This window comes from Eptesicus fuscus, chromosome 21, assembly GCF_027574615.1.
Source record: "Eptesicus fuscus isolate TK198812 chromosome 21, DD_ASM_mEF_20220401, whole genome shotgun sequence".
In the NCBI taxonomy this organism is placed as follows: Eukaryota; Metazoa; Chordata; class Mammalia; order Chiroptera; family Vespertilionidae; genus Eptesicus; species Eptesicus fuscus.
In genome coordinates, this window is record NC_072493.1 from 43,464,216 (window position 1) to 43,489,548 (window position 25,333).

The 25,333-nt window shown below is 56.1% G+C and overlaps 2 protein-coding genes across 4 annotated transcripts in view; one reads left to right on the forward strand and one right to left on the reverse strand.

The window, feature by feature from the left end:
- AP2A1 (adaptor related protein complex 2 subunit alpha 1) overlaps positions 1–13,369 on the forward strand; it is a 31,652-nt gene extending 18,283 nt beyond the window's left edge. The window contains exons 5-24 of one of the 2 annotated variants that reach the window (XM_054710203.1): positions 64–193; positions 772–873; positions 2,661–2,769; positions 6,257–6,407; positions 6,780–6,948; positions 7,104–7,241; positions 7,939–8,121; positions 8,500–8,597; positions 8,871–9,102; positions 9,192–9,359; positions 9,440–9,603; positions 9,911–9,976; positions 10,328–10,384; positions 10,492–10,574; positions 10,688–10,776; positions 11,762–11,886; positions 11,967–12,083; positions 12,168–12,237; positions 12,466–12,600; positions 12,932–13,369. In XM_054710203.1, coding sequence (XP_054566178.1) covers positions 64–193; positions 772–873; positions 2,661–2,769; positions 6,257–6,407; positions 6,780–6,948; positions 7,104–7,241; positions 7,939–8,121; positions 8,500–8,597; positions 8,871–9,102; positions 9,192–9,359; positions 9,440–9,603; positions 9,911–9,976; positions 10,328–10,384; positions 10,492–10,574; positions 10,688–10,776; positions 11,762–11,886; positions 11,967–12,083; positions 12,168–12,237; positions 12,466–12,600; positions 12,932–13,009 — 2,464 coding nt within the window. In that variant the 3' untranslated portion in view covers positions 13,010–13,369. The remainder of the gene's footprint in view (positions 1–63; positions 194–771; positions 874–2,660; positions 2,770–6,256; positions 6,408–6,779; positions 6,949–7,103; positions 7,242–7,938; positions 8,122–8,499; positions 8,598–8,870; positions 9,103–9,191; positions 9,360–9,439; positions 9,604–9,910; positions 9,977–10,327; positions 10,385–10,491; positions 10,575–10,687; positions 10,777–11,761; positions 11,887–11,966; positions 12,084–12,167; positions 12,238–12,465; positions 12,601–12,931) is intronic. The other variant, XM_054710204.1, reaches the window with a different exon arrangement.
- On the reverse strand, positions 13,366–17,993 carry FUZ (fuzzy planar cell polarity protein). Of its 2 annotated transcripts, XM_054710205.1 has the most exons (12): positions 17,901–17,993; positions 17,632–17,665; positions 17,291–17,412; positions 16,971–17,055; positions 16,659–16,727; positions 16,383–16,487; positions 15,497–15,694; positions 15,260–15,355; positions 14,835–14,941; positions 14,692–14,756; positions 14,535–14,609; positions 13,366–13,614 (listed from the first exon to the last, which is right to left on the reverse strand). In XM_054710205.1, the coding sequence occupies exons 3-12, from the start codon at positions 17,371–17,373 to the stop codon at positions 13,388–13,390; spliced, it is 1,110 nt and encodes a 369-aa protein (XP_054566180.1). In that variant the 5' UTR covers positions 17,374–17,412; positions 17,632–17,665; positions 17,901–17,993; the 3' UTR covers positions 13,366–13,387. The 2 variants fall into 2 exon arrangements, with proteins under 2 accessions (XP_054566180.1, XP_008152559.2); XM_008154337.3 differs by lacking the exon at positions 17,901–17,993 and having other exon boundaries at positions 17,632–17,742.
- Positions 17,994–25,333: the final 7,340 nt, after the last annotated feature.

Consider the following 25,333-nt stretch of genomic DNA (forward strand, 5'->3'; position numbering starts at 1 on the left):
GGTGTGTGGGGCTGGAGTCCTGGGGTTGCACTGACCCCCCCCCCCCACATGGTGTCCCCACAGGGACAGCATGGACAGCGTGAAGCAGAGTGCGGCCCTGTGTCTGCTGCGGCTCTACAAGGCCTCGCCCGACCTGGTGCCCATGGGCGAGTGGACGGCCCGCGTCGTGCACCTGCTCAACGACCAGCACATGGTGAGACCCGGGCCTCTGTCCCCACCCGTCCCTGCCCTGGATGTCCACCTGGAGGCAGGGAGTCCCACCCCCGCCCTGATGCCTGGGGCCCCCCACCCGTGTCCCTGCCTTTACCAAGGCACCTAGAGACCCTGGTCCAGTCTCCCCAGTACTTATCACTCACCCAAGTGTCCCGAGACACTCCCATCTCTGTCCCTGACACCCGCTGGCTGCCCAGGGGTCCTGTTCAGTATCCCCAACACCAACACCCACCCAGGCCCTCAGAAGAATCCCGGCCTGTGTGTCTGACACCCAGAGGTTCCCCCAGTGCCCACTGCCTGTCCCATTCCCATACCCCCAGTTCCTCTATAGTCCCCACCCACCCTCTGCTCCGAACCCAAGTGAGTGCTGGTCATGTCCCTGAGCCCCAAACCACCCACTGTGACACCTATGCACCCCTAAGCACACCCCCCACCCCAGTCCCACCCCTGTGCGTTCCTGAATCTCTGCTCTCAGATCCGCAGCCTGCACACTTGTCCCCAGTCTGACCTTCCACCAGGGCCCTGACCTGCCACTCATCCACTCATCTGCCCCTGCAGGGCGTGGTCACAGCTGCTGTCAGCCTCATCACCTGTCTCTGCAAAAAGAACCCGGATGACTTCAAGACGTGCATCTCCCTGGCTGTGTCTCGCCTGAGCAGGGTGGGTGTGGCCTCGCTGCCGGCTGTGGGTGGGGCCTCCCATCCCTGTCCCCGGGGCACCTCTTTCCCTGGGAGGCAGCCCAACTGGTGGCTAGGAACTCCGGCTCTGAGCTGAGTTCATCCTGGCTCGGCTATAAGTGGCTTCACCTTTCTGGACCTTTCTGGGCCTCAGTTGTCCCTTCTGTTCAATGGGGATGATACTAGTGCCCACCTCTCAACATGGCTGCTGTGAATTAACCCATATAAAGTGTTAGAACGGGGTCTGGCACATGGTGAGCACCCAGGAAGTGAGAGCTGCTATCCTTACTTGCCTCCCTCCCTCTTGCCCCTCTGTCTTTCTTCCTCCTGCTCTCTTTGCTTTTCCTCCACTCCTTTCCCATGCGTCTCCCTTCACCCCTTCCTCTCTCCTCTCTGCAGCCACACCCTGTCCTGGGAGCGTGCCCCGAGGCTTCCTGCGTGCCTGGCTCTGTGTGGGCTGGTGGGGAACATGGATGAGTCAGGCCTTAGCCCTCAAAAAGCCCCTTTCCTCTTGGAGGAAGGGGCGTGTGGCGGGGCAGGCCAACTCAGTCACAAATGATCATAAAAGCGGTGGTTTGTGCTGTGTGGAGGTAGCATTAGGGCTTTGTAGGCCCCCAGAGGAAGCACTTAACCCAGCCTGGGAACCCGGGAAGGCATCTGGGAGTGGCGATCCCTGAATATAAACATTTTCTGCGTAGGTAAGAAGAGGCCTGGATTCTCAAGCAAGAGAACAACATACCAGCTCATTCATTCAATTTTTAAAATATATTTTTATTGATTTCAGAGAGGAAGGGAGAGGAGAGAGAGAGAGATAGAAATATCACTGATAAGATAAAATCATTGATTGGCTGCCTCCTGCACGCCCCACACAGGGGATCGAGCCCACAACCTGGGCATGTGCCCTTGACCGGAATGAACCTGGGACCCTTCAGCCCGCAGGCCGACGCTTTATCCACTGAGCCAAACTAGCTAGGGCTCATTCAGTTATATTTTTAAAATAAATTTTTATTGATTTCAGAGAGGAAGGGAGAGGGAGAGAGAGATAGAAACATCAATGATGAGAGAGAATCACTGATTGGCTGCCTCTTGCACACCCTCTACTGGCGGATGGACCCCGAAACCCAGGCATGTGCCATGACCAGGAATCGAACCTTGACCTCCTAGTTCATGGTTGATATTCAACCACTGAGCTATATATACCAGTGGAGCCATTCCATCATTCTTTTATTAATTCCCCACACATCCACACAGTCCCATGGGCCAGCCTGGCCAGGGAGACAGAAAGTGACATTGGGGGTCGGGCACAGTACTATGGAGGTGGCACAGAGCATGGTGGGAATGCTTCTTGGAGAAGGGGTTTTCAAGGTTGAGTAGGAGTTTGCCATGAGGAGACAAAGTCACACGCTCTTTCACTAATTCTCTGCATATATATATATATATACACCCTGAGCCTTTCTCATGTCTGACCTTGTATTGGGCCCAGGGACCCAATTCCTGACCCTGAGCAGCTTCCAGTCTCGGGGGAGGACCGTGGGGAAACGGTCTCCAGCGAGTGGGTGTGATGTGTGCGCTGGTGGAAGTAGCCAGGGTTTTGGGGGCACAGAGTTGGAATCAGGAGCTCACAGTAAGGGAATCAGATGGGCAGATTCTGTCCCCCTACAGCCCGGCTCTGTCCCAGATCCTCCCCGTCACCCCCTTGGGAAGGCAGCATTTGCTCCACCCCAGCCTGGTGCCCCTGCCCATGCTTCACCTCCCTTTTCCTGCCCCCAGATCGTCTCCTCGGCCTCCACCGACCTCCAGGACTACACCTACTACTTCGTCCCAGCGCCCTGGCTCTCGGTGAAGCTGCTGCGGCTGCTGCAGTGCTACCCCCCGCCAGGTACCGCTGACCCTCGGGCTGGGATCTGGGGCCTCTGAGCCCCTGGCGCAGGCGGGTGGGTGCTGTGGGTCTGTGTGAGGATTTCTGAGGCAGCCAGTGCTTCTAGCCCCGTCCCTTGGCTGCGGTGGGGGCAGCCCTGAGCCCAGGACCCGGGCAGGAACGCTCCAGGCGGGAGCAGCACAAAGCCAGTGGCCCGCCCTTGTAGCACAGATGCGGACAGATCATTGGCGTTGGTCCCTGTGGTGGACCAAAGTCTCCTGAGCCACACTCGCACTCCAGCCTGTGACATAGGGGCTGTTGTCAGGCCTGTTTCACGGATGAGAAAACCGAGGCTTGGGTGGGGAGGTCCCTGTCTAAGGCCTTGTCCAGGCTGAATTACCGTAGCTCTGTTAGGGTTTTCATGTCCCCATTGTCATGAGAGCCAGGTCCTGCACGGGAATGTGTGTTCCCCCCCAGCCCCACACAGAGCTGTGCGGGGGAACCGCCCTGCAGTGTGCAGACAGGGAAACAGGCTTGGAGATGAGACGTGGCCTTTCCAGGCCTGGCAGAGACAGGCAGAGCCTGACTTCAGAATCTGTGCTCTAAGCCCCTCCCCCTTCCATGGGGGCTCCCTGTCTGGCCTCACAGAGCAGTACCGAGGGGCCCTGGCCTGAGGTGCTCAGCACACAGTAGGTGCCTGATGAACCAGTTCCCTTCCGTTCAGCCACGTGCTGAGCACCTGCCGGGAGCCTGGGGCTGATGTGCAGCACTGAATCCTGACAGCCAGCACTTGTGTGCAGGGTGTCCGTGTGTGTCTCTGTGTGTCTGTGTGCATACATGTCTCTGCAGGCATTGCAGGCATGTCTGTGTTTGCCCATGTGCATCTGTGTGTGTATGCATGCCTGTGTATGTCTCAGTGTGCATGCATGTTCATGTGTGCATGCATCTGTGTATATGTGTGTATGCATGTGTGCCTGTGCATGTCCCTGCATATGCTTGTCTGTGTGTGCATACATCTGTGTGTATATGTGTATGCATTCTGCACATGTCCGTGTGCATGCATGTCCGTGTGTGCATTTGTGTGTATGTGCATGTCCCTGTGTGCATGTTAAAGTGTATGTGTGCACACACTGTAAGTGAGTGTGTGCTGTAGGCAACTCCGCAGGCCCCTCCGGCCTGTGAAAGCTAGCGATGAGTTCCGCCTGTGGCCCTGGGGAAGCCTCTTGCGCTCTGACTTCCTCATGCTGTAAAGAAGCGTTTGGTGGAACCTAAGCCCACTTCCACCTCAGAAATCCCACCTTGTAATTCTGGGCTGTGCCAGGGTGGGCACCTCACCTACTCTTCCTCACTCTGTAGAAATGGCAGCCATGGCCCCAAGCAGTTACTTTAACAAGTATTATGAAAAATTTCCAGCCCTGGCCAGTGTGGCTCAGTGAGTGGTGAGCGTCCTGTGCACCGAAGGGTTGTGGGTCCCATTCCTGGTCAAGGGCACATACCTGGGTTGCAGGTCGATCCCAGGCCCCAGTTGGGGCATGTGCAGGAGGCAGCCAATTGATGTGTCTCTCTCACATTTGATGTTTCTCTCTGCCTCTCTCCCCCTCCCTTTCACTCTCTATAAAAATCAATGGAAAAAATATCCAGACGAGGATTAACATCAACTACAAAAATTTCAGCATACAAACAAGTAGAAAATACCCATCACCTAGACTTCACGTATTTCTTGTAGGCACGCTCTTATTTTCTTATGTGTTTCTGACATATTTAAAAGGTAATTACAGCCCGGCCGGCATGGCTCAGTGGTTGAGTGTCAACCTATGAACCTGGAGGTCACTTCAATTCCTGATCAGGCAGGGCACATACCCAGGTTGCGGGCTTGGTCCCCAATGGGGGGCGTACAGCTGATCAATAATTCTCTCTCATCATTGATGTTTCTTTCTCTCCCCCTCTCCCTTCCTCTCTGAAACCAATAAATATATATATATATATGTATAAAAAATATGTATAAAAACATGTATATGTATATATATTTTTAAAGGTAATTACAGACATCTTGATGTTTTGCCTTTAAATATTTTGTCATGTGTTTCTCAAAACTATGGCGATTTTCATTCCCAGCAGCAATTCTGCATTCATACTTCAAACTAACAATGATTCCCTAATGTTCTGTGATCCCACTGCAGTGTTTCCTCATTTCCCCAAACAGTCTTCCTCGGTCAGTTCAAACGAGGATCTAATCAAGATACTCGTCCCGAGTTTGATTTTTAGTTCTCATGAATCTCCCTTAATCTGGGAGATTTGCCCCCTTAATTCCAGGGCATTGGCTTTCACCAGCTCCTTATTACCAGAAGTTTCAAACACAAGGAGAACTTCCCAGAGCAGCGCAGTAGCGCCCAGATGCCTCTGCTCTGTGGCGTGCCCTTCCTCACGCGCTCGCTCAGACAGTTGCTGCATCACTTGAAGATAAGTAACCAGAACACTCCCCACCCTGGACTATTTCCACACACGTCTCCCAGGAACGCAGTATAAAACCTCAGTGCCCTCATCTCACCTCAGAAGATTCAAAACAGCCTCGCAGTGTCATTTGCAGTCCAGGCACCAAACTGGGCCAGTTGTCCATAGCATTATTTTTATGGCTTAACAAACACAGTCCAATCTAGGACCACAAATATTTCCTTAGTCTGGAATAGTCTCCCCAGTTCCCACCCCCCTCCGCCCCAGTGCCTGCTTGTTTTTAATCTTCTCTGGAGGATATTTTTCCATTGATCTTGAGAGAGAGAGAGAGAGAGAGAGAGAGAGAGAGAGAGAGAGAGAGAGAGAGAGAGAGAGAGAGAAACATCGATGTGAGAGAGACACATCAACTGGTTGCCTCCCACATACATCCTGACCAGGGCCAGGGATGGAGCCTGCAACTCAGGTACATGCCCTTGACTGGAAATCAAACCCAAGACCCTTCGGTCCGAGGGCCAACTCTCTAATCACTGAGCCAAACCGGCCAGGGCCCCACTCACTGCCTGCTTTTGAATGCCTGACAGATGTGGTGCAGCATTTTTGCTGGAACACGTGGCAGCTGTTCTGTCCACGGCACTGCCTCACCTTGCAGGGAAAGGCAGCTGAGGGGATCGTGTGAGCTTGTGGTTGGCGTCTGTCTGTCTCAGGCACTCAGACCGCTCCGTGGGAGAGCTGGGTGTCAGGGTATCTCCGGGGAAGGTTCCTGGAACTTGGTCTGTGAGGAACCTAAACGGCATCGGTGCTGCAGAAGGGGAAACTGAGACTCACAGGGTGGGGCCGCTTGCCCAGCCGTGTCAGAGCCCAGCAGGACGAGAGCCCAGGTGTGGAGTCGGGTCCGCTGTCGGCATCTCTCCCACCTTCTCTGGTCACGTGGGGCCTGGCCTGCCGCTGCAGGGCTTGCCCCCGCCTGTGGAAGGTGGGCCGTGGCAGGGCCCCTGCCCCTGGCAGGTCAGCTGGGCCGGCAGAGAGCTCAGCCGGGACGTGCCCTCCATTTCCTCAGAGGATGCGGCCGTGAAGGGCAGGCTGGTCGAGTGTCTGGAGACTGTGCTCAACAAGGCCCAGGAGCCGCCCAAGTCCAAGAAGGTGCAGCACTCCAATGCCAAGAACGCCATCCTCTTCGAGACCATCAGCCTCATCATCCACTACGACAGGTGCCCACCGGGGGCGGGGGCGGGGGCGGGCCTGGATCCCGGGTCCTAGGGCCGTGGGCCTGGGAATTGTGACCTCGAGATAGGAGGATGAATGGCACCCTGCTAGCTTGGTGCGGCTCCCTCGCGGGAGGCAGAATTCCTGGCTCTCTATTTGGGCTGCGGCCTAGATGTCGGGGTCACCGGGTCGGCCATGACCGGAGGGCAGGAGGGAAGACCTGGGTCCTGAGGATGGTGCGGATGGACCAGCCTTGCCCAAGGCCTCCTCCTCATGTCCCGTGTCTGTCTGTCTGTCTGTCTCTCTCTCTCTCTCTCTCTCTCTCTCTCTCTCTCTCTCTCTCTCTCTCTCTCTCTCTCTCTCTCTCTCGCTGGCAGTGAGCCCAACCTCCTGGTGCGGGCTTGCAACCAGCTGGGCCAGTTCCTGCAGCACCGCGAGACCAACCTGCGCTACCTGGCCCTGGAGAGCATGTGCACGCTGGCCAGCTCCGAGTTCTCCCACGAGGCGGTCAAGACCCACATTGACACCGTCATCAATGCCCTCAAGGTGTGACCTGGGAGCCCACCCGGGGCCAGGCTCTCCTCGCCCACCCGGCCCTTGTCTCCTCTGCCTCCTCAGAGAGGCACGGGGCTCGGAGGCCCTCGGTGGCCGGCCCTAAGCCACCTGGAGCCCAGAACACACCACCTGCTCTCCTCCCTCAGACGGAGCGGGACGTCAGCGTGCGGCAGCGGGCGGCCGACCTCCTCTACGCCATGTGCGACCGGAGCAACGCCAAGCAGATCGTGTCGGAGATGTTGCGGTACCTGGAGACTGCTGACTACGCCATCCGCGAAGAGATCGTGAGTCCTAGGAGGGCCGGGGGCCTGGACCCCTGGGTCTGAGGGAGGAGGGGCTGGGGGCCTGGATGCCTGGGTTTGAGGGAGGAGGGGCTGGGGGCCTGGACTCCTGGGGCTGAGGGAGGAGGGGCTGGGGGCCTGGATGCCTGGGTCTGAGGGAGGAGGGCTGGGGGCCTGGATGCCTGGGTCTGAGGGAGGAGGGGCTGGGGGCCTGGATGCCTGGGTCTGAGGGAGGAGGGGCTGGGGGCCTGGATGCCTGGGTCTGAGGGAGGAGGGGCCGGGGGCCTGGACTCCTGGGTCTGAGGGAGGAGGGGCTGGAGGCCTGGGCTCCTGGGTCTGAGGGAGGAGGGTTGGGGGCCTGGATGCCTGGGTCTGAGGGAGGAGGGCCTGGGGACCTGGATTCCTGGGTCTGAGGGAAGAGGGGCTGGGGCCTGGACTCCTGGGTCTGAGGGAGGAGGGGCTGGGGCCTGGACTCCTGGCTCTGAGGGAGGAGGGGCTGGGGGCCTGGACTCCTGGGTCTGAGGGAGGAGGGGCTGGGGGCCTGGACTCCTGGGTCTGAGGGAGGAGGGGCTGGGGCCTGGACTCCTGGGTCTCCAGATGGGGACAGCTGTGAGCCCAGATCCAGGTGAGTCCACACCCTATGCCCCCATGGGCATGGGCTCGTGCACACACGCATGCCTGTCCTCCCTCCGGCTGGCAGGTCCTGAAGGTGGCCATCCTGGCTGAGAAGTACGCAGTGGACTACAGCTGGTACGTGGACACCATCCTCAACCTCATCCGCATCGCAGGCGACTATGTGAGTGAGGAGGTGTGGTACCGCGTGCTGCAGATTGTCACCAACCGTGATGACGTCCAGGGCTATGCTGCCAAGACTGTTTTTGAGGTCAGCACCCCCATCACGGGGCATCAGGGCAGAGAAAGGACGCTGGGACGATGGGGCCCGCCACCCAGCCCGCCGTCCTGCTTCCTCCTCCTCAGAGCTGCTCTCCGGTCTCCCTGCTGCTCCCAGGGGACAGGGGCCCGGCCTTCACTGGCCAACGTGAGGTCAGCCCGGCGTGCAGTCGCCGATCCCCAGGCCTCAGCAGTTGCCCACTCCCTCTGCACCAGAAAAGGGGTCCCATTCTGTCCCGTTTACTACCTGTGAGAGCTCGAGCCAGTCACTTCACCACTCTGGCCTCAGTTTCCATCTGTAATCCCACACACGTCCTAGAGTCCCAGGGTCAGCCCCGCCCACACACACGAGTGCTCTCCCTGCCTCCAGGCGCTCCAGGCCCCAGCCTGTCACGAGAACATGGTGAAGGTCGGCGGCTACATCCTTGGGGAGTTTGGAAACCTGATTGCCGGGGACCCCCGCTCCAGGTGAGGGGATGAACATACGCACTTCTGAAGGGTCCTGGGTGGGGTGGGCCCCAGGAGTCTCAGGGCTAGTGATGATGGGAATCTTGTCAGCCCCTCGCCCAGAACCTGCAGGGTGAGGGAGAACCCAGCTCCCAGGAGCCTCTAGGGGAGCATTGCCGCAGCCACTGCCCCGGGGCCCCCTGGGAAGGGTCCCTGCAAGGGAGGCAGCACCTCACTGGGGGGTTGTGGGAGCGGCAGTGGAGCTGGCACCGCTGACCCCTGCCCCCCACGCAGCCCCCCAGTACAGTTCTCACTGCTGCACTCCAAGTTCCACCTGTGCAGCGTGGCGACGCGGGCCCTGCTGCTGTCCACCTACATCAAGTTCATCAACCTCTTCCCGGAGACCAAGGCCACCATCCAGGGCGTGCTGCGGGCCGGCTCCCAGCTGCGCAACGCGGACGTGGAGCTGCAGCAGCGCGCCGTCGAGTACCTCACCCTCAGCTCGGTGGCCAGCACGGACGTCCTGGTCAGGGCCCAGTCCCCACCTGCCCCCCCTCCACCCTCTGCCTCGCCCTCCCTCTCCTCCTGACCTGCTCCCGCCCTCCACCACCGCAGGCCACGGTGCTGGAGGAGATGCCGCCCTTCCCCGAGCGCGAGTCGTCCATCCTGGCCAAGCTGAAACGCAAGAAGGGGCCGGGAGCCGCCAGCGCCCTGGACGATGGCCGGAGGGACGCAAGCAGCAATGACATCAATGGGGGTGTGGAGCCCACCCCCAGCACGGTGGTGAGTCCCCCAGGACTGGGCCACGGGGCGGGTCCACCTGGGGTATCGTCTCTTCTCACCTGCGTCTGTACTTCCTGCAGTCGACACCCTCACCCTCCGCCGACCTCCTGGGGCTGCGGGCAGCCCCTCCTCCAGCGGCACCCCAGGCTCCCGCGGGTGCAGGCAACCTCCTGGTGGACGTCTCCTCCGATGGCCCAGTCGCCCAGCCCGGCCTGGGGCCCACCCCCGAGGAGGCCTTCCTCAGGTACCATCTGCCTTGGGCTCTGGGCTCCCCATCTTCTGTCTACTCCCCCCAACTTGTTCCTCCCTCCCTGTCCCTGTGCCTCTGTCCACCTGGCTGCCGCCTCTCCGGCCTACTTCCCTCTCTGGCCACTCTGGGCTCGGCTGCCCCTGGCCACCCTTTGTTGTCCTTTCCCGTCATCGTGTCTCAGCCTGCTCTTCCTTCTCTCCTTCCCTCCTCCTTCTTTCTCTTTGGCCCTTTTGCTGCCTGTCTGGGATTGGCTGCCTGCCACGCCTGTCTTCTCTGTCTGCTCTGGGATTGGATGGCCCAGCGAGCTGGAGCCGCCTGCTCCTGAGAGCCCCATGGCTTTGCTGGCTGACCCAGCTCCAGCTGCTGAGTAAGGGGTGGCCTCAGGGGGTTGGTGGGCAGACCGTGTCCCTAGGGAGGGTTAGGGGACTGGGAGCTCTCATCAAGGCTTCCTGTTGAACTAACTGTAGAGTCAAGGTCTTGGAAGGGAGTGAAAATAGGGTCCTCTGATGTGGGGGGGTGGGGAGCAGCACATGCAGGGTCCTCTTCCCATGAGAGGCAATCGCCAGACTGATTCGGGGGTTCTTTGCGGTTCTCTGGGGAATCTGGGTATATGGATTGTGCAGGCCTGTTGTCTCCTTCCATGAGCTAGTTCCAGGCCTTTCCCTCTATCAGCACCTCCCTCCCCCCAGCCCCTCCCATCTCACTCCTCTCCCTGCAGCCCCGGTCCTGAGGACATCGGGTCGCCCATCCCAGAGGCTGACGAACTGCTGAATAAGTGAGTCTGGGAGAGATCAGGAGGGACGTGAGGACAGGCGGGGGTCACGAAGCAGAGCCCAGACAAGCACCCTCTCATCCTGAGCTCCCCTCTCCCCGCTCCCCCAGGTTCGTGTGTAAGAACAATGGGGTCCTGTTTGAGAACCAGCTGCTGCAGATTGGAGTCAAGTCAGAGTTCCGGCAGAACTTGGGTATGTGCTGGGGTGGGGTGGGGTGGGGGGTGCTGTGAGGATGGGGATTCGGGGAGACCTGGCTCGGGTGTGGAGTAGAGAGTGACGGAGGCCCGCCTGTCCCCATTGCTCAGGCCGCATGTATCTCTTCTACGGCAACAAGACCTCAGTACAGTTCCAGAGCTTCACGCCCACTGTCGTCCACCCTGGGGACCTCCAGACTCATATCCTCTCGGCCTGGCCCAGCCCCCTGGCTCCAGGCCTCCCTCTGGGTCTGCCTTCCTGGGACGAGATGGACCCAGGTCGAGACCCGTCTTCTGCCCTGTTGCGTGAGAGCCTGAGCACTTGTTCATTCTGAGATTGAGTGTCATCTGTAGGAGGGGTGGTCCTTTCCCCCAGACAGGAGGCAACAGTGATGTGATGTGATAGGTGTGAGGAGGCGGTACTTCTGGAGCCCCTGCTGCCCCAGGCCCCTTTGTCCCTGTCTGGCCCCTTCCAGACCTTGTCCTGACTCTGTCCGCTGTCCGGCTCCGCACCCAGGATTCTAGTGCCTCCTGAGCTCGAGGGCCAGCCTGGGGTCCCGGTGCCGACCAGAGCCCCTCCTGTGAGACCCGGGCCGGGCCTGTCGCTCTGCCTCTGTGTAGACCCTTCGCTTCCTCCTCATGGGGTTGTTTTGCGCATCCGCGTGGTTGGAAAACTCTGGAAGGATGAAAGGAAGTGCTTGAGCAGCCAGTCCCTTCTCCCCTCTGTGAAACTCTAGGGGTTAGACCCCAAACTCTGAGGATCTTCTTATTTTTAGTTCTTCGCTTCACCCATCACCATTTCCAGAGGCCTCTTGAACACTCAGCTGTGCTGGGCATGGGTGGGGCGGGGGTGAGAGATGCAGATGGCCCAGCCCTGGCCCTGGTCGCTGGCATGAAGGGAGGTGGTGCCAGCCACACTGACAAGTGCTTGTGCTGGATTGTAGCACTGAGCGCTGAGGACACAACGTCCAATGCGCAGATGCGGCTGAGAGAGGCTAAGCTAGTGCACATAGTCACTGAGGTGGTGGGAGCTGCGATTCCAACCCAGAGGGGCTCTTGCATGGGGAGGGGGGGAGCGGGGGGCAGGCCCTGAGCCCGATGTGAAAGGCGAGGTAGCATCGGAGGAATCCGGGCGGCAGGGCCCAGGAGCCACCTCCAGTTTCTGGCTTCCTTGACCGCTGCGCACAGCTGGCCGTGCAGACCAAGCGTGTGGCCGCGCAGGTGGACGGTGGGGCGCAGGTGCAGCAGGTGCTCAACATCGAGTGTCTGAGGGACTTCCTGACGCCCCCGCTCCTGTCAGTGCGCTTCCGGTGAGTCAGAGGGAGGTGCCGGGTGGGCGGGGCCTGCTGGTGAGGGGCGGGGCCTGACGGCGCCCTCTCTCTAACGCCAGGTATGGGGGAGCCCCTCAGTCCCTCACCCTGAAGCTCCCCGTGACCATCAACAAGTTCTTCCAGCCAACAGAGATGGCGGCGCAGGACTTCTTCCAGCGCTGGAAGCAGCTGAGCCTGTGAGTGGCGCCGGGCCCAGCCTCACTTCAGGGCGGGCGGGCGGGCGGGCTGCCAGGCCCCTGACTGGAACCTTTCCGGCCCAGCCCCCAACAGGAGGCGCAGAAAATCTTCAAAGCCACCCACCCCATGGACGCCGAAGTCACGAAGGCCAAGGTGAGGGACAGGGAGCCTCAGGAGGGAGCCCCAGGCCAACATCCCAGCCCGGCCTCGCCCTAACTCTGGGATTCGGCGACCGGTGGCTGGTCACCTTCTCCGAGCCTCAGTTTCCCCATCTGTAAAATGCGGCCAATTCCCACTCCCGGTGGTGTTGGGAACTGGTAGGCCACTCTGGGAGCTAACAGGTCTGGCACCTCTGACGGCTGCCACCCTCCCCCCCCACAGCTCCTGGGGTTTGGCTCCGCTCTTCTGGACAACGTGGACCCCAACCCTGAGAACTTCGTGGGGGCCGGGATCATCCAGACTAAAGCCCTGCAGGTGGGCTGTCTGCTCCGGCTGGAGCCCAATGCCCAGGCTCAGGTGAGAGGTGGTCTGGGGCCCACCTGAAACAGATGCCCCCCCGCGCCCCAGTCCTCTGGCTCATCTTCCACTCCCCTTCCCTCCCTCCCTGGTTTTTGTCTCTATATCCTTTCCACCTTTCTTGGCCTCTTTTTATTTTTCATTCTTTGCCTGTTCCCATCATTTTTATTCCTACTTCCTGTCCCTTCTCTCACCTTCCTGACCCCTTTCTCCTTTTTCTCTTCTAATCTCTCTCCCCTGGACCCTCCCACCCCTGGGCTCCCCATCCTCTCCCCTGGCCTGCCCTATCCCTCTGCCTCCTCCCTGAGTCCTTCCCCCTTTCTTCCCCCAGATGTACCGGCTGACCCTGCGCACCAGCAAGGAGCCTGTCTCCCGTCACCTGTGTGAGCTGCTGGCCCAGCAGTTCTGAGCCCCGGACCCTGCCCCTGGAAATGTGGCCGGCGCCAGGAAGCCCCTAGGACTGAGGGAGCTTTGGTGGATTGGAGCAGTGAGGGGACCTCCGCTGGTGACAGGAAGACCCCAGGGTAGGGGGGTGCCTGGGACTTTCCTCCGGCCTTTTGTATTTTTATTTTTGTTCATCTGCTGCTGTTTACATTCTGGGGGGTAGGGGGAGCCCCCTCCCTCCCTTCCCCCCCCCAAGCACAGAGGGGAGAGGGGCCAGGGAAGCAGGCGCCTCCTCCCCTCCCACCCACCCTGTTGTGGCCCCTCCTGCCCCCTCCCCGTCCAGGGGCTGTGTATTATTGTGATCCAATAAACAGAGACGCTAACAGCCCCGGCTTCCTTTCTGTCAGAGGAGTGGGGTGAGGGCCTGCAGCGTGCGGGTGGCCAGGCTCCGCAGCCCATGGCAGGGGCTCTGAGCAGACAGCAGCAGCAGCAGCCGCCGTGGCCCCAACTGGAGGGCCACCAGACGCCACCCTGTGCCTGGCTCCTCGGTCCCCGATACCAGGTAGCAGGCTCTCGGCACTTGAGCCTGCTGGGCTGTGTCCTCCGCCTTCTCCTCCTGCTGTCCGGGTTCTGGAAAAAGGACAGGGAGGGCTGGAGTGACCAGTGGGGTGTGGGCCACTGAGATGCCACCCGCAGGAGCCAAACCCCATCCTGGGCCTGAGTTTGACTCCTGACAGGCAAGGGCCTCGGCTCCGTCCGGTTGTCAGTGACCTGTAGGCACAGGCTCTCCCACTCAGCTGCCCCTCTTCCCGCCCAGCCTCGGTCCCCTCTTTCCTGGGATGCTATGTGCAGCCCCAGCAGTTCACTCAGAAACACAAATGGCCAACACGCAGGTGATATTGACCAAGTGTCAGGCATTCAGCTCCAGGTACGTGTGTGTGTGTGTGTGGGGGGGGGGCAGGGACCCCACCCCACTGTGGGAAGCTGGTGGGGAGGGTGGAGTCAACAGTAGGAGGGAGCAGTCCTCGGCCTCTCTCAGGTGCTGCTCTCCACCATTTTGCTAACTTACCAGGCTCTTCACTGCTGGGGTAGGTCACCCTGGGTCCCTTCCTGACTCTCCAGCGCCTCTTGGGTTCTAGGACTTTTCCTAACTCATCTGGGCTCTGTGGTACCCCCTCCCCGACTATCGGGAAAGCCTGTACTTAAAGCGGGAGAGTGGAGTGTGACTATGGCTGTGCTGCTCATTAGCTGAGCCTCAGTTTCCTCATCTGTAATATGGGAATGATTATACAGCAGGAGGTAACCCTCACCTCTGAGGATGAAGTGAGTCATTGCATATAAAGCATTTGGAAACATTAAGATTACCCAGGAGAGTCTGTCACCTCCAGGCTGGGACCTCCTGTCCCTCCTTTCCATCAGTGGGTGCCCAGGCCTTAACCTGCCCAATACCAGCTGACCCCTACCAGTTTCCCCAGCTCTCCCCCCCCCCCTCGTGTGACCTGGGACTCTGTCCCAGTCTGTGCAAAGGGGGCGCTGTGCCCGCCGCTGACCTGGTGGGAAGTGCATGGCGGTGACTAGGGCATAGAAGGAGCGGAGGAGGCACCGACGCTGCCCAGGGGAAGGATCTGAAAGGAGAAGGACCGGTGACAGTCCCTTCAGGGCCCAGGGCCCTCCCTGCCGCCCCCCTCCCCCCTCGTCCTCAGTCACCTTTATCCCCTGAAGGCTCCACGGTGAAGAGGCAGCGCTTCAGCTCCAAATGGAGGAGCAGCAGCCTGTGGGAAAGGGCGTGTCACGACCAGGGAAGAAGGAGTGAGGACCCCAACCCACCCTCCCCTCCATCCGAGCCCTACCCGAGGATGTCCGTGTGCAGGGGGAAGCCAGCGGGCAGAGCTCGGGGTCCCAGCGGAAGGCAGGCCCGCAGGGAGTCCAGCGTCGGCTGCCACCAGCGGTCCAGGAGCTGCCAGGGGCGGGGCCGCGGGGAGGTCAGGGAAGTGTCAGGGGACCGCGGCGTGGCCACCGAGGAGGGTAGGGGCCCACAAGGGCGGAAGGCAAGGGGACCGAGGATGGGGCGAGGCCTGGACGCACGGCGAAGGAGCCAAAGAGGAGCCCAGCCGGGGTGAGGGGGTGAGGGTGGTGGGAGCACAGCCCGAAAGGGGCGGGGCTGCCCGGGCGGCACAGAGCAGAGAGCACTTGGGCGGGGAGGGAGGAGGGAGGAGGGCCGGGAAACGCGGGTGGAGGGTGTAATGGGAGGAAGCGGGACGCGGCCCGAATTCACCTGTGGATCCAGCTGGCTGAGGGGAGGGCGCGGCCCGCAGAGCAGACACAGCTCCAGGCCCGGCAGCAGCGTCAGGGTCAGAAGGCGGTGCGGGACCTGACGCCGGGGCGCGGGGTGAGCCGCGGGCCAGAGCTCCGTGCAAGCCCTGCCTCCTCGCGACTCCGCCTCTGGGTCTCCCCGCTTCGTGCACTGGTGCCCCAGGCCCCCACCTTCCCTCTGCCGGGCCCACCCACTCACCGTGGGACTGCCGTGCGGCAGGTACACCGGGTAGTCCCGGGCGGCCTGCGGCGGCAGGGATCCCACCAGCCAGGGAAGTAGCACGGCCTCCGGCGTCCCCAGCCGCCACCAGCTTTCTGTTGCTGTCACCACCCGGCCGGACACGAGGAGGCTGGCGAAGGCTGTGCCGGCAGCCTCCGCGAACCCGGAGAGGGCTTCCTGCGTTGGGAGACACGAAGAGGGGCACAGAGACGTCCCAGGTGGGCCAGGAGTGGGAACAGACCGGCAGACAATTCCCAGTTTGCCTTGTGGCCATGCTCGTGTCTCACCCTCCCTGGGCCTGGGCTCCGTCACCCCCACGTGCAGTTACAACCCCCAAGTCACAGCGTGAAGTTAAAACAGGTGAGGCATCTACTGCCCTGCCCGCATGAGCTACTGAAGCCAACAATTACAGCAGCAGCTGTGGTTTACTGAGTCCTACTGTGCCCCAAGCAGGTACAATCAACCACCTTCAGGCTCCTGCAGGTGGCCATACCTGGTGAATTCACAAGAGCAGTATTTTTAAAAGGGTAAATAGAGATTCCCCAGACAGAAGGAACAGCATATGCTAAGGCAGGGAAGCTGAGAAATGGTTGAGATTTGTGGGACCCCCGAGGCAACTGGGCAAGGGGCTGGGGCTTTGTCCTGGGGGGGGGGGGGGGGAATGGAAGCCATGAGAGGGCTGTGCTAAGGGGAGGGGCTGGGTCAGCTCTGGGTGTAAAAAGATCCTTCTGGGGCCAAGTGGGGGTTGGACTGGAAGTCCTGAGGATGGGAAGAGGTGGAGGCAATGGTCCAGGGGTAAGAGGATGAGGACTGGGATAGGCCCATAAAGACTTGGGTTTAAGAGTTCCCAAGGTTTCCCCAATACCTGAAAGAGGGATCCCTCTGGAGGAACCACACAGTCCACGCACTGGGTCAGGTCTCCAATGAGCTCTGAGTCCCCCAGGAAGCTGTCAATGAGGCGGTAACAGGCCTAGCGGAGGGAGAAGGGAGCCACCTAGATCTGCTGCCTCCCCCTTAAAAGAGTGGCCCTTCTGGGTGGGCCTAGCTTAGGGTCAGAAAACTGAGTTGCCCCAAGAATCCATGGGGCAGGCTGCCCCAGGGGCTGCTGGGCACTGTCGTCCCCAAATATCAGTAGCCTCACCCTCAACTCCTTCTTCAGTCTTTCTACATTGCTGATGTTGGTCAGCTCTTCGAGTCCCACAAGAAGAACCTAGAACCGTATAAGAGAATAGGGGCCCTGGACATCTTAGAAGAAAGCAGGGGCTGGGACTGAGACTGAGGAAGAAGGGGGCTGGGGATCTGGACTCATGAGTCTTCGGGAGGAGGGACTGGGAGCCAGGATTCCTAGGTTTTGGAGGAGACAGGTGCTGGGGGCTGGACTGCTGGGTCTGAGGGAGAAGGATGCTGAGAGTTCAGACTCCTTGGTTTGCAGAAGAGGCCTGGGGAATCTCACCATGGCCCCAAACACCATCTGGAGCAGTCTCTCTAGTCTCAGCTCCGAGGTGCCCTCCTCAGATGACAGAACAATGAGGGTGATGCTGTGAGAAAGGACGGTGAGAAGGAAGAATGAGTCCAGGCCAGGGAACAGGGCGGTGAGGACAGTAGTTTGCCCTTGATCCTGGCTGCTAGCTACATCCTCCTCCGGCATAACCCGCTTCTCAGACAGAGAAACTCGGAGATCAGGGAGGGTAACAGCTGGCCTTGGAGGGCCGCAAGGCCTTGAGGTCATCTTCAACAGGGCCCAGTCCCTGCTGCAAGCTACCGCTTGGAGACCTGTCATGGAAGCTTTTCCACACCACGGTGGTGTTCTCGGTCCGCGCAGAGCTCAGCTGCACCTCGAGATTCTGCCCAAACATGTGGACTCCATTGAGGGAGCCGATGACAGAGAACGGGAGCTGTGGAAAGGTTGAGGACATTAGACAGGGGCCCCCAACCCCCTCCCCTTTCTAGATCCCCCTGGCACCTCCTGGTCAGGGAAACTGAGTTTTTGGTCTATTGCACCCCTCAGACCTCTAAACTCAACTCTGAAACGTCCCCAGCCCCTGCTCCCTGGAAGACCGAGTCCAAGCTCCTAACCCCCTTCCATTTCGGAGATCCAGGCGTCAGGACCCCACCTGCTGGCGGGCGGGAGCACCGCCGCGGCTGCTTCTGCAGAACAGAGGGACTCCGCTGGAGGCCGCGAGGCACAGCAGATGGACCGTGCCCTCCGTCCCCTCCTCCCCCATTTGGACCCCCGCCCCCCCCCCCAATCCCTTGGTGAAAACGGTCAGTGCCAGTCTTGGAGAATGACCGTCGTCACACGAAATCTGGCTGCCATCCGAAACCGCCAGAGGGCGAGATGGGGAGCTGAATGGAAGACTCCAACTCAAACCTCTCCTCTAACCCTATTCCAGCATCTCCCGGAAACCGGGTTAGGGTCGCTTCCTCTCCGACCGGAAGTCACCATGCCCTGAACAAAGATGGCGGATTGTTGATTGTACGTACAAGTAAAGCTTCGGAGTCTGTCCCCGAAGTGGTTTCGATTCTCGGCTGCTGAGCGCGGGAGGGGGGTGGGGGAGGGAGGGAGGAGAGGGCTGAGACACCAAAACCAAAATTTGGGCACGGGTAAAGGAGGGAGTGGGTACCGAGAAGACCCACCCTGGGCCAAGTAGGTTGGGGGCGCCCGGCTTAAGGTCACGGTTCGGTCCGGAGTAAGGAGCTCACTTTGGGGCTCCGGAAAAGGTGAGAGGAACCATAAGCGCAGGAATTTCAGGCAGCTCCTGGGTAAGATAGCAAATCTAAGGAATATCTTGTTTCTGTTAAAATGTGTGTTTTCTTTACTGTCCAACTCTGTCGCTTCACACGACTTATCCTCTTCCGGTTCAGCCTGGCCTCCCCCGTTCTGATCCACGGTCAGGTAACTCCCTTCTCTGCTGCCTCCTTCCCAGCTCGCTGGGACCCGACCTCACATTTTGTTGTTAATCCTCACCCGAGGATATTTTTCCCCCCATTGATTTTTAGAGAGAGTGGAAGGGCGGGAGGGGGAGAGAGAGAAACATCTGATGTACATAGATTGGTTGCCTCCTGCACACACCCTACCAGGACCGGGGATGGAACCTGCGACCCTACGATGCACAGCCCGGCTCTCTAACCACTGAGCACACCAGCCAGGGCCAGACCTCACATTTTCTCAGCCTCTTTCCCTCATTCTCAACGTGAGATTAGACGTATTGTCTCTGGGGCCACTTCAGTTTATGATCTGGGAAACCCTGGGCCTTGTTTCACTGCAAAGAAACAAGTTAGCCGCCTGCATTTAGAGGGCTACCCTCTCTCCTGCTTTCAGACACCCTCTCAGATCGAGGCTACCCTGACGGCTCCCACAGGCACGCTTCCTACATTCCATTTTTTAATTCTTTCGGGCCTTAATTTCCCTCATCAGGCAAGAACTCTCGCCGAAACCGGTTTGGCTCAGTGGATAGAGCGTCGGCCTGCGAACTGGAGGGTCCCAGGTTCGATTCCGGTCAAGGGCATGTGCCTTGGTTGCGGGCACGTCCCCTGTGGCGGGTATGCAGGAGACGGCTGTCTCATCCATGTTTCTGGCTCTCTGTCCCTCTCCCTTCCTCTCTGTAAAAAATCAATAAATATATATATATATATTTTTTTTAAAATATATTTTATTGATTTTTTACAGAGAGGAAGGGAGAGGAATAGAGAGTCAGAAACATCGATGAGAGAGAAACATCGATCAGCTGCCTCCTGCACACCCCCTACTGGGGATGTGCCCGCAACCAAGGCACATGCCCTTGACCAGAATCGAACCTGGGACCCCTCAGTCCGCAGGCCGACGCTCTATCCACTGAGCCAAACCGGTTTCGGCAAAAAATATATTAAAAAAAAAAAAAAAAAAAAGGACTCTCCTGGCTGGTTGCCCTTCCCTCCTGGGATCCTGCTCTTGCTCCCTCCAACCACCTTTGCCGATTCTTTCACACTGCTGGGATGAGAAGATCCCTGGGGTCCTTGTCTCTGACATTCCAATACCCTCCCCCCCATCGAGTAGTCCAGGCCCTTATTCCATAGGAGACCTCAAATTTCTCCCCAGAACGGCTGACCCAGGCTGGCCATACCACCCACTCGCCCTCTGGAGCCAGGATTTAGTGGAGAAATTTTCCAACCTTATTTGGGCAAAGGATCTGTGTTCCTATCAACTATTCTTCCAACCTGGAGATTGGGTTTAATCTAAAAATCTGCAGGGCCCAACCCGGTTTGGCTCAGTGGATAGAGTGTCGGCCTGTGGAATGAAGGGTCCCGGGGTTGCGGGCTCAATCCCCAGTAGGGGGCATGCAGGAGGCAGCCAGTCAATGATTCTCTTTCATCATTGATGTTTCTATTTCTCTCTCCCTCTCCCTTCCTCTCTGAAAACAATAAAAATACATTGAAAAGGAAAAGAAAACTTATAAATGAATAAATAAATAAATAAATATCTGGAGGGAGAACGGCCCAAGGTCAGTAAGAGCACACATGGAAAGGGCCTTATTTCGTAATTCTAACTACCAAGTCTGCCCTTCAGTTGCAGGGAATAATGCCTTGGATCCGTCGCACCAGGGTGAAACAGGCGATGGGCCCAGAACCTGAGGCTACCCAGAACGCACGCTACTCCTGCGAGCCTGTATCAGACCTCAGGCCACCGTTCCGCAGGAATACCAACCAGGATATGAGCCCTCCCGCCTCTCAAGCAGCCTCCAGCCCTTAGACTTCAGAACTTCCTCGTGCTGTACCTGAAAGAGAACCGCATCGGTTGCTATGGTGCGGTTACCTGCTGAGACATGCGTGGAGTTCTTAGGGCTCCTCCTCCTCCTTTCCTGTTTTCCGCCAGCCAGTTTTGCTCTCCTCCCTTGGGAGAGCAGTAGTTTGGTTAACATCTCCCAAATAGCCGCAGAAGGAAAAATAAAACGTCCCCAAACATCCCCTTCTCAACCAGTAGCTCCAAGTAACCCCACTTTTTTTTAAATATATTTTTATTGATTTCAGAGAGGAAAAGAGAGATAGAAACTTCAATGCTGAGAGAGAATCATTGATCGGCTGCCTCCTGCATGCCCCACACTGGGGATGGAGCCCACAACCCAGGCATGTGCCCTTGACTGGAATCGAACCCGGGACCCTTCAGTCCGCAGGCTGACGCTCTATCCACTGAGCCAAACCGGCTAGGGCAGTAACCCCACTTGCAATCTGACCTCTTTCCCATAGGCTCCACGCTGCCCACTCACATTTGTCCTATTGGACAAAGACCCTTCTTTGATGTGTAAACCTTACAGGTCAGGGGCCCCAGGCTAGCCTTTCCCTAAATTGCACAAGGAAGGCCCGCCCCCGGACCCCTTCACACTCTCCACCAACAGTGGACCTCGACCGCCACCAGACGGACGGGGTGTGCCCCATGGCTGGCACAACCTCCTGTATACCCAAAGCAGTTTGCCAGCCACCGGTGTGGCCTAGAGTGTTGACCTATGAACCAGGAGGTCATGGTTTGATTCCTGATCAGGGCACATGTCCTGTTTCGGGCTTAGCCCCCAGTAGGGGCTGTGCAGAAGACAGCTGATCAATGATTCTCTCATCATTGATGATTCTATCTTTCCCTCTCCCTTCCTCTCTGATATATATATATATATATATGAAAAAGAAGATTATCACGGGAAAGGGTTCACATTCAGCCAAAAGAGGTTATGGATGGCTGACCTTCGTCCCTCAGCACCCCTCAAGAATGAGTGAAAATAAGAAAGAGCGAAATCAGTTATCCCACAAAAGATCTATTTAACCAGGCTGAGCCCCTACCCCACCCTAACTCTGTGTTTATCTTTGAGAACAGGAAGGCCTGCAGTTAATAGTTCCTTCGCAAGAAAGAACTAGTTAAAACGAGCTCAACTGGGGGAAACGCTCTGTAAAGTGTAAGATTGTTTAACCACTATGCTGTAAACCTGAAACTAATAATACAAAATAATACTGAATGTAAACTGTAATTGAGGAGGGGGAAAAATACATCTAAGAAAAGGTGGCTGCCAAAGTGACCTGTAGAGACCAGAAATCTGATAAGGTCCATAGTAAATGACACACCTACAGGTGCCCTGATAATTTGACAATCACCATGACAAAGATGGAAGGAACCACAAAAGGACAGAAAAAAGGCAGAATCTGGAAAAAAACGGTTAATACCCCCCTCCCCCTTCTGAGTATCAACAGTTCCTGGATCCTGGGAGGAGAAGCCGATTTGAGAGCTAGGCTCTTGCTTTTTCATTGAATAAAGTTTGCACTGTTAATACTCTGGGTCTCTTATTGGCTTCATAACACAAAGAGGAAAAGAACCCAGTTTGGGGTCCTCGAAAAGAGGACTTTCATCTCTCAGGTAACAGTTTTGCTTCATTTATTTACAGATGATACTGAAGAGCCTGCCTTGAAGGCAGTGACCAGGCCAAGGTGTTGCCTAGCAACCACCAAGTGGGTAAATTGATAAACAGCTGTGCTCTACTCAAAGGTGGCCCTGGTGCCAAGGTGCTGCCTAGCAACCACCCATCAGCCTAATCTCCATCCTAAAGCTGTAAACAGCTCAAATATAGCCTCATGAGGAATCTTTATAGCACCTTTCCTTAGAGCAAAATCGAGAAAAACACCATCTCCTTCCTCCCCCTCCAGGATGGTTTGGTCCAGCAAGTGTTGCCTAGTAACCACCAAATGAGATGGTTGTTTTGTTGGGAGAAAAAGGAAGATGAAGTCCTTTAACAGAATCACAAAAATATTTTTGTAATGAATTTATATGATAGTGTGTCATGCAGAATGTGCAAATACTCATCCCCCCCAAATCCTTTCTCCAAAATAAAAAGTTGACAGTTTAACAAAATATCAACACGTTTTCACAAATATGATCACTGTGCCAATACTGACCCGAGTCCTGAGCCTTTGCTTCTATTTCTTTTTTTTTTAAATATATTTTATTGATTTTCCACAGAGAGGAATAGAGAGTTAGAAACATCGATCAGCTGCCTCTTGCACACCCCCCACTGGGGATGTGCCTGCAACCAAGGCACATGCCCTTGACCGGAATCGAACCTGGGACCCTTGAGTCCACAGGCCGACACTCTATCCACTGAGCCAAACGGGTCTCGGCTGCTTCTATTTCTGCAGGTTGTCAGGAGTATTACCAATTTGGAACGAATTCAGCTGCCCTGGAAGAAGGCCCTTGCTTAGTGGGAGAACCAATCTTTTTATTTTTCATTATTTTATTTTTTTGTATATAGGGCGTAATATCACAGGAAGGTCACGGTATCCTGCCACCTGTTAGAAGTAAGCCCAAGTTGCTGTTGGATGTGTTCATCACAAAGGAGCCATTCTTCAGGCGAGATCTTAAAAAAAAAAAAAAATATATATATATATATATATATATATATATATATATATATATATATATATATATATAATTGATTTCAGAAAGGAAGGGAGAGGAAGCTAGGAACATCAATGATGAGAATCGTTGATCGGCTGCCTCCTACACGCCCCCTATTGGGGATCAAGCCGCAACCCGGGCATGTTCCCTTGACCAAAATCGAACCCAGGACTATTCAGTTTGCAAGCCCACACTCTATCCACTGAGCCAAACCAGCTAGGGTGGGAGAGCCAACCTTAAGTTTTCCAATTCACAGCTGCCTTCAGGCTCTTGGTAAGGCCAGTGTAGCTTCCTACCCCCAGCAGACAATTCCACTCCAACCTCTCTCTTTTTTTAAAATTAACTTCTGGTTTGCTGTCTTTTTGGAGGAGGGTAGGATTCTTGAAGACCACCAGTTTAAAAATCATTCATTCAACCAATCGTACATTTACCTTATCTAAGTAAAAGTTTTCTTATAGTTAAGAGGGCACATTTTGATTTTAGGTACCATTTTAATCTTCTTACCTGTGAATCATTTTTCCTTTCTCCATTATACTTTTTTAAACCTTTCTTTGTAATTTTATTAAAAATTGAATCACACTGGCATAAAAAAGGAGGGAACCAATTTAGATGAAAATAATTTAAGATATAATGTCTAAATATGCGTTTGGTCTTTGGATCCTGATGCAAATGCAGCAATTAAAAATATTTTGAGAGAATTGAGGAAATATGATTACGGATTTAGTATTAGATGAAACTAAGAAATAATATTGTTAGGGTCTGATAATGGCAAAGTGGTTATGTTTAAAAAAATACAGCTTTTTAGAGATGGCAGTTAAGCATGTAGAGGTAAAATATGATGTTGAGGATTTAAAAGGCTTCAGCAAAGAAAATAAAAGAAGGAATAGATAACATAAATGTGACAGAATACTGATACTGCGACGTGCAATGGGTATGCACCATTTTAACAAATATTTACAATCTGCATTGGAACAAGTTGACCTGATTGACACCTGCACTGGACCGTGTCTGAACCGTCTGATTACACCAGCCCCTGGACATTACTCTTTCCAGTGTGAATTAACATGACAAAGTAAAATGCTATATCATTGCACTTTTCATTAGCACTTTTTACATGGTCAATTTTCAGATGTTTATTTGCTATTTTTTGAAATATATGTTATTGATTTTTTAGAGAGAGGAAGGGAGAGGGATAGAGATCTAGAAACATCGATGAGAGAGAAACATCGACCAGCTGCCTCCTGCACACCCCCTACTGGGGATGTGCCCGCAACCAAGGTACATGCCCTTGACCGGAATTGAACCTGGGACCTTTCAGTCCGCAGCCCGACGCTCTATCCACTGAACCAAACCGGTTTTGGCTATTTGCTATTTTAATTTGTGTGTGTGAGAAAAGCCTGCTTATAATACTTCCCATGAAAAAAATGAAAGCATTTCTACTTTCCTAAGTTTTTATTTATTGGTAAGATGTATTTATGTAGTACATTTCTGTCAACAAGTAAGTTACACTGACTTTCCCAGTTGGTTGTATTTTTTCCCCCAACTTGTTTTATCGAGTCTTTTGCGAACAAATCAATTTTTACGTTTTCTGGCTTTGCTATAATAAGAAACTTTTTCCAAGTCTTCAGGATTATATAGTGTGTTTCTTTATTCCTTCAGATATTTTTATGGTTTCACTTGTTGCATTTACATTTTTAATTCACCTGGAATGTACTTATGTTCTAGGCCAGTTTCTGGCCCCTCTCCCAGAAGACAACTATCAAGTGTTGCCTGGCAACCTCCACTAGGGTTGGAGTTTGGCTTCTGGTGGTTGGGGGTGGGGCGTGAAAAACAAAACAGCTGCAAAGCCTTCCGAGTTGAAGGCAACCTTAAAGCGTTGCCAAATCACCCGTCTCGGACGATGTGATTGGACCCTTCACACTTCCCATCTCCCAGCTCCAGAAAGAACTTAACTGAAAACCTGTGTTAGAAAAAAAAAAGAAGAAGAAAAAAAAAAGGACAGCGTGAGCGTTGCATAGCAACCAGGTCTTCAGCCCCTTCCTTTTGAGAGTAGAGTCAGAACGAGAGCCCGCTCAAACATGACGGCCCACGGTGCCGCTTTCAATGTATTTCGCTCTCAACAGTCCTACCAATGATTCATTCTTTCACATCAGGCCCCAGAGGCGTTCGCTATGCCCATTCTGAGCCTTGCACCCGGTGGGTGAGAACGGAGCAACCGATCCGCCCTGGGTGCCCCGCACTAACAAGGCAACGGGCGCGTCCCCAGCGGCGCACAGCCTCCCGGCGCGGGTGCACGCGCAGCGCAGGCGCACAGCCTCCCGGCGCGGGTGCACGCGCAGCGCAGGCGCTCCCCCTCCCGGCGCGGGTGCACGCGCAGCGCAGGCGCTCAGCCTTTCGGCGCGGGTGCA

Coding starts and splice junctions, on each gene's coding strand:
- FUZ (XM_008154337.3), bottom strand. CDS start 17,742: ATGGGGGAGGAGGGGACGGAGGGCACGGTCCATCTGCTGTGCCTCGCG. Junction 17,413..17,631: donor GTGCTCCCGCCCGCCAGCAG/GTGGGGTCCTGA, acceptor ACCTTTCCACAG/CTCCCGTTCTCTGTCATCGG. Junction 14,610..14,691: donor GGAGCCTTCAGGGGATAAAG/GTGACTGAGGAC, acceptor TTCTCCTTTCAG/ATCCTTCCCCTGGGCAGCGT.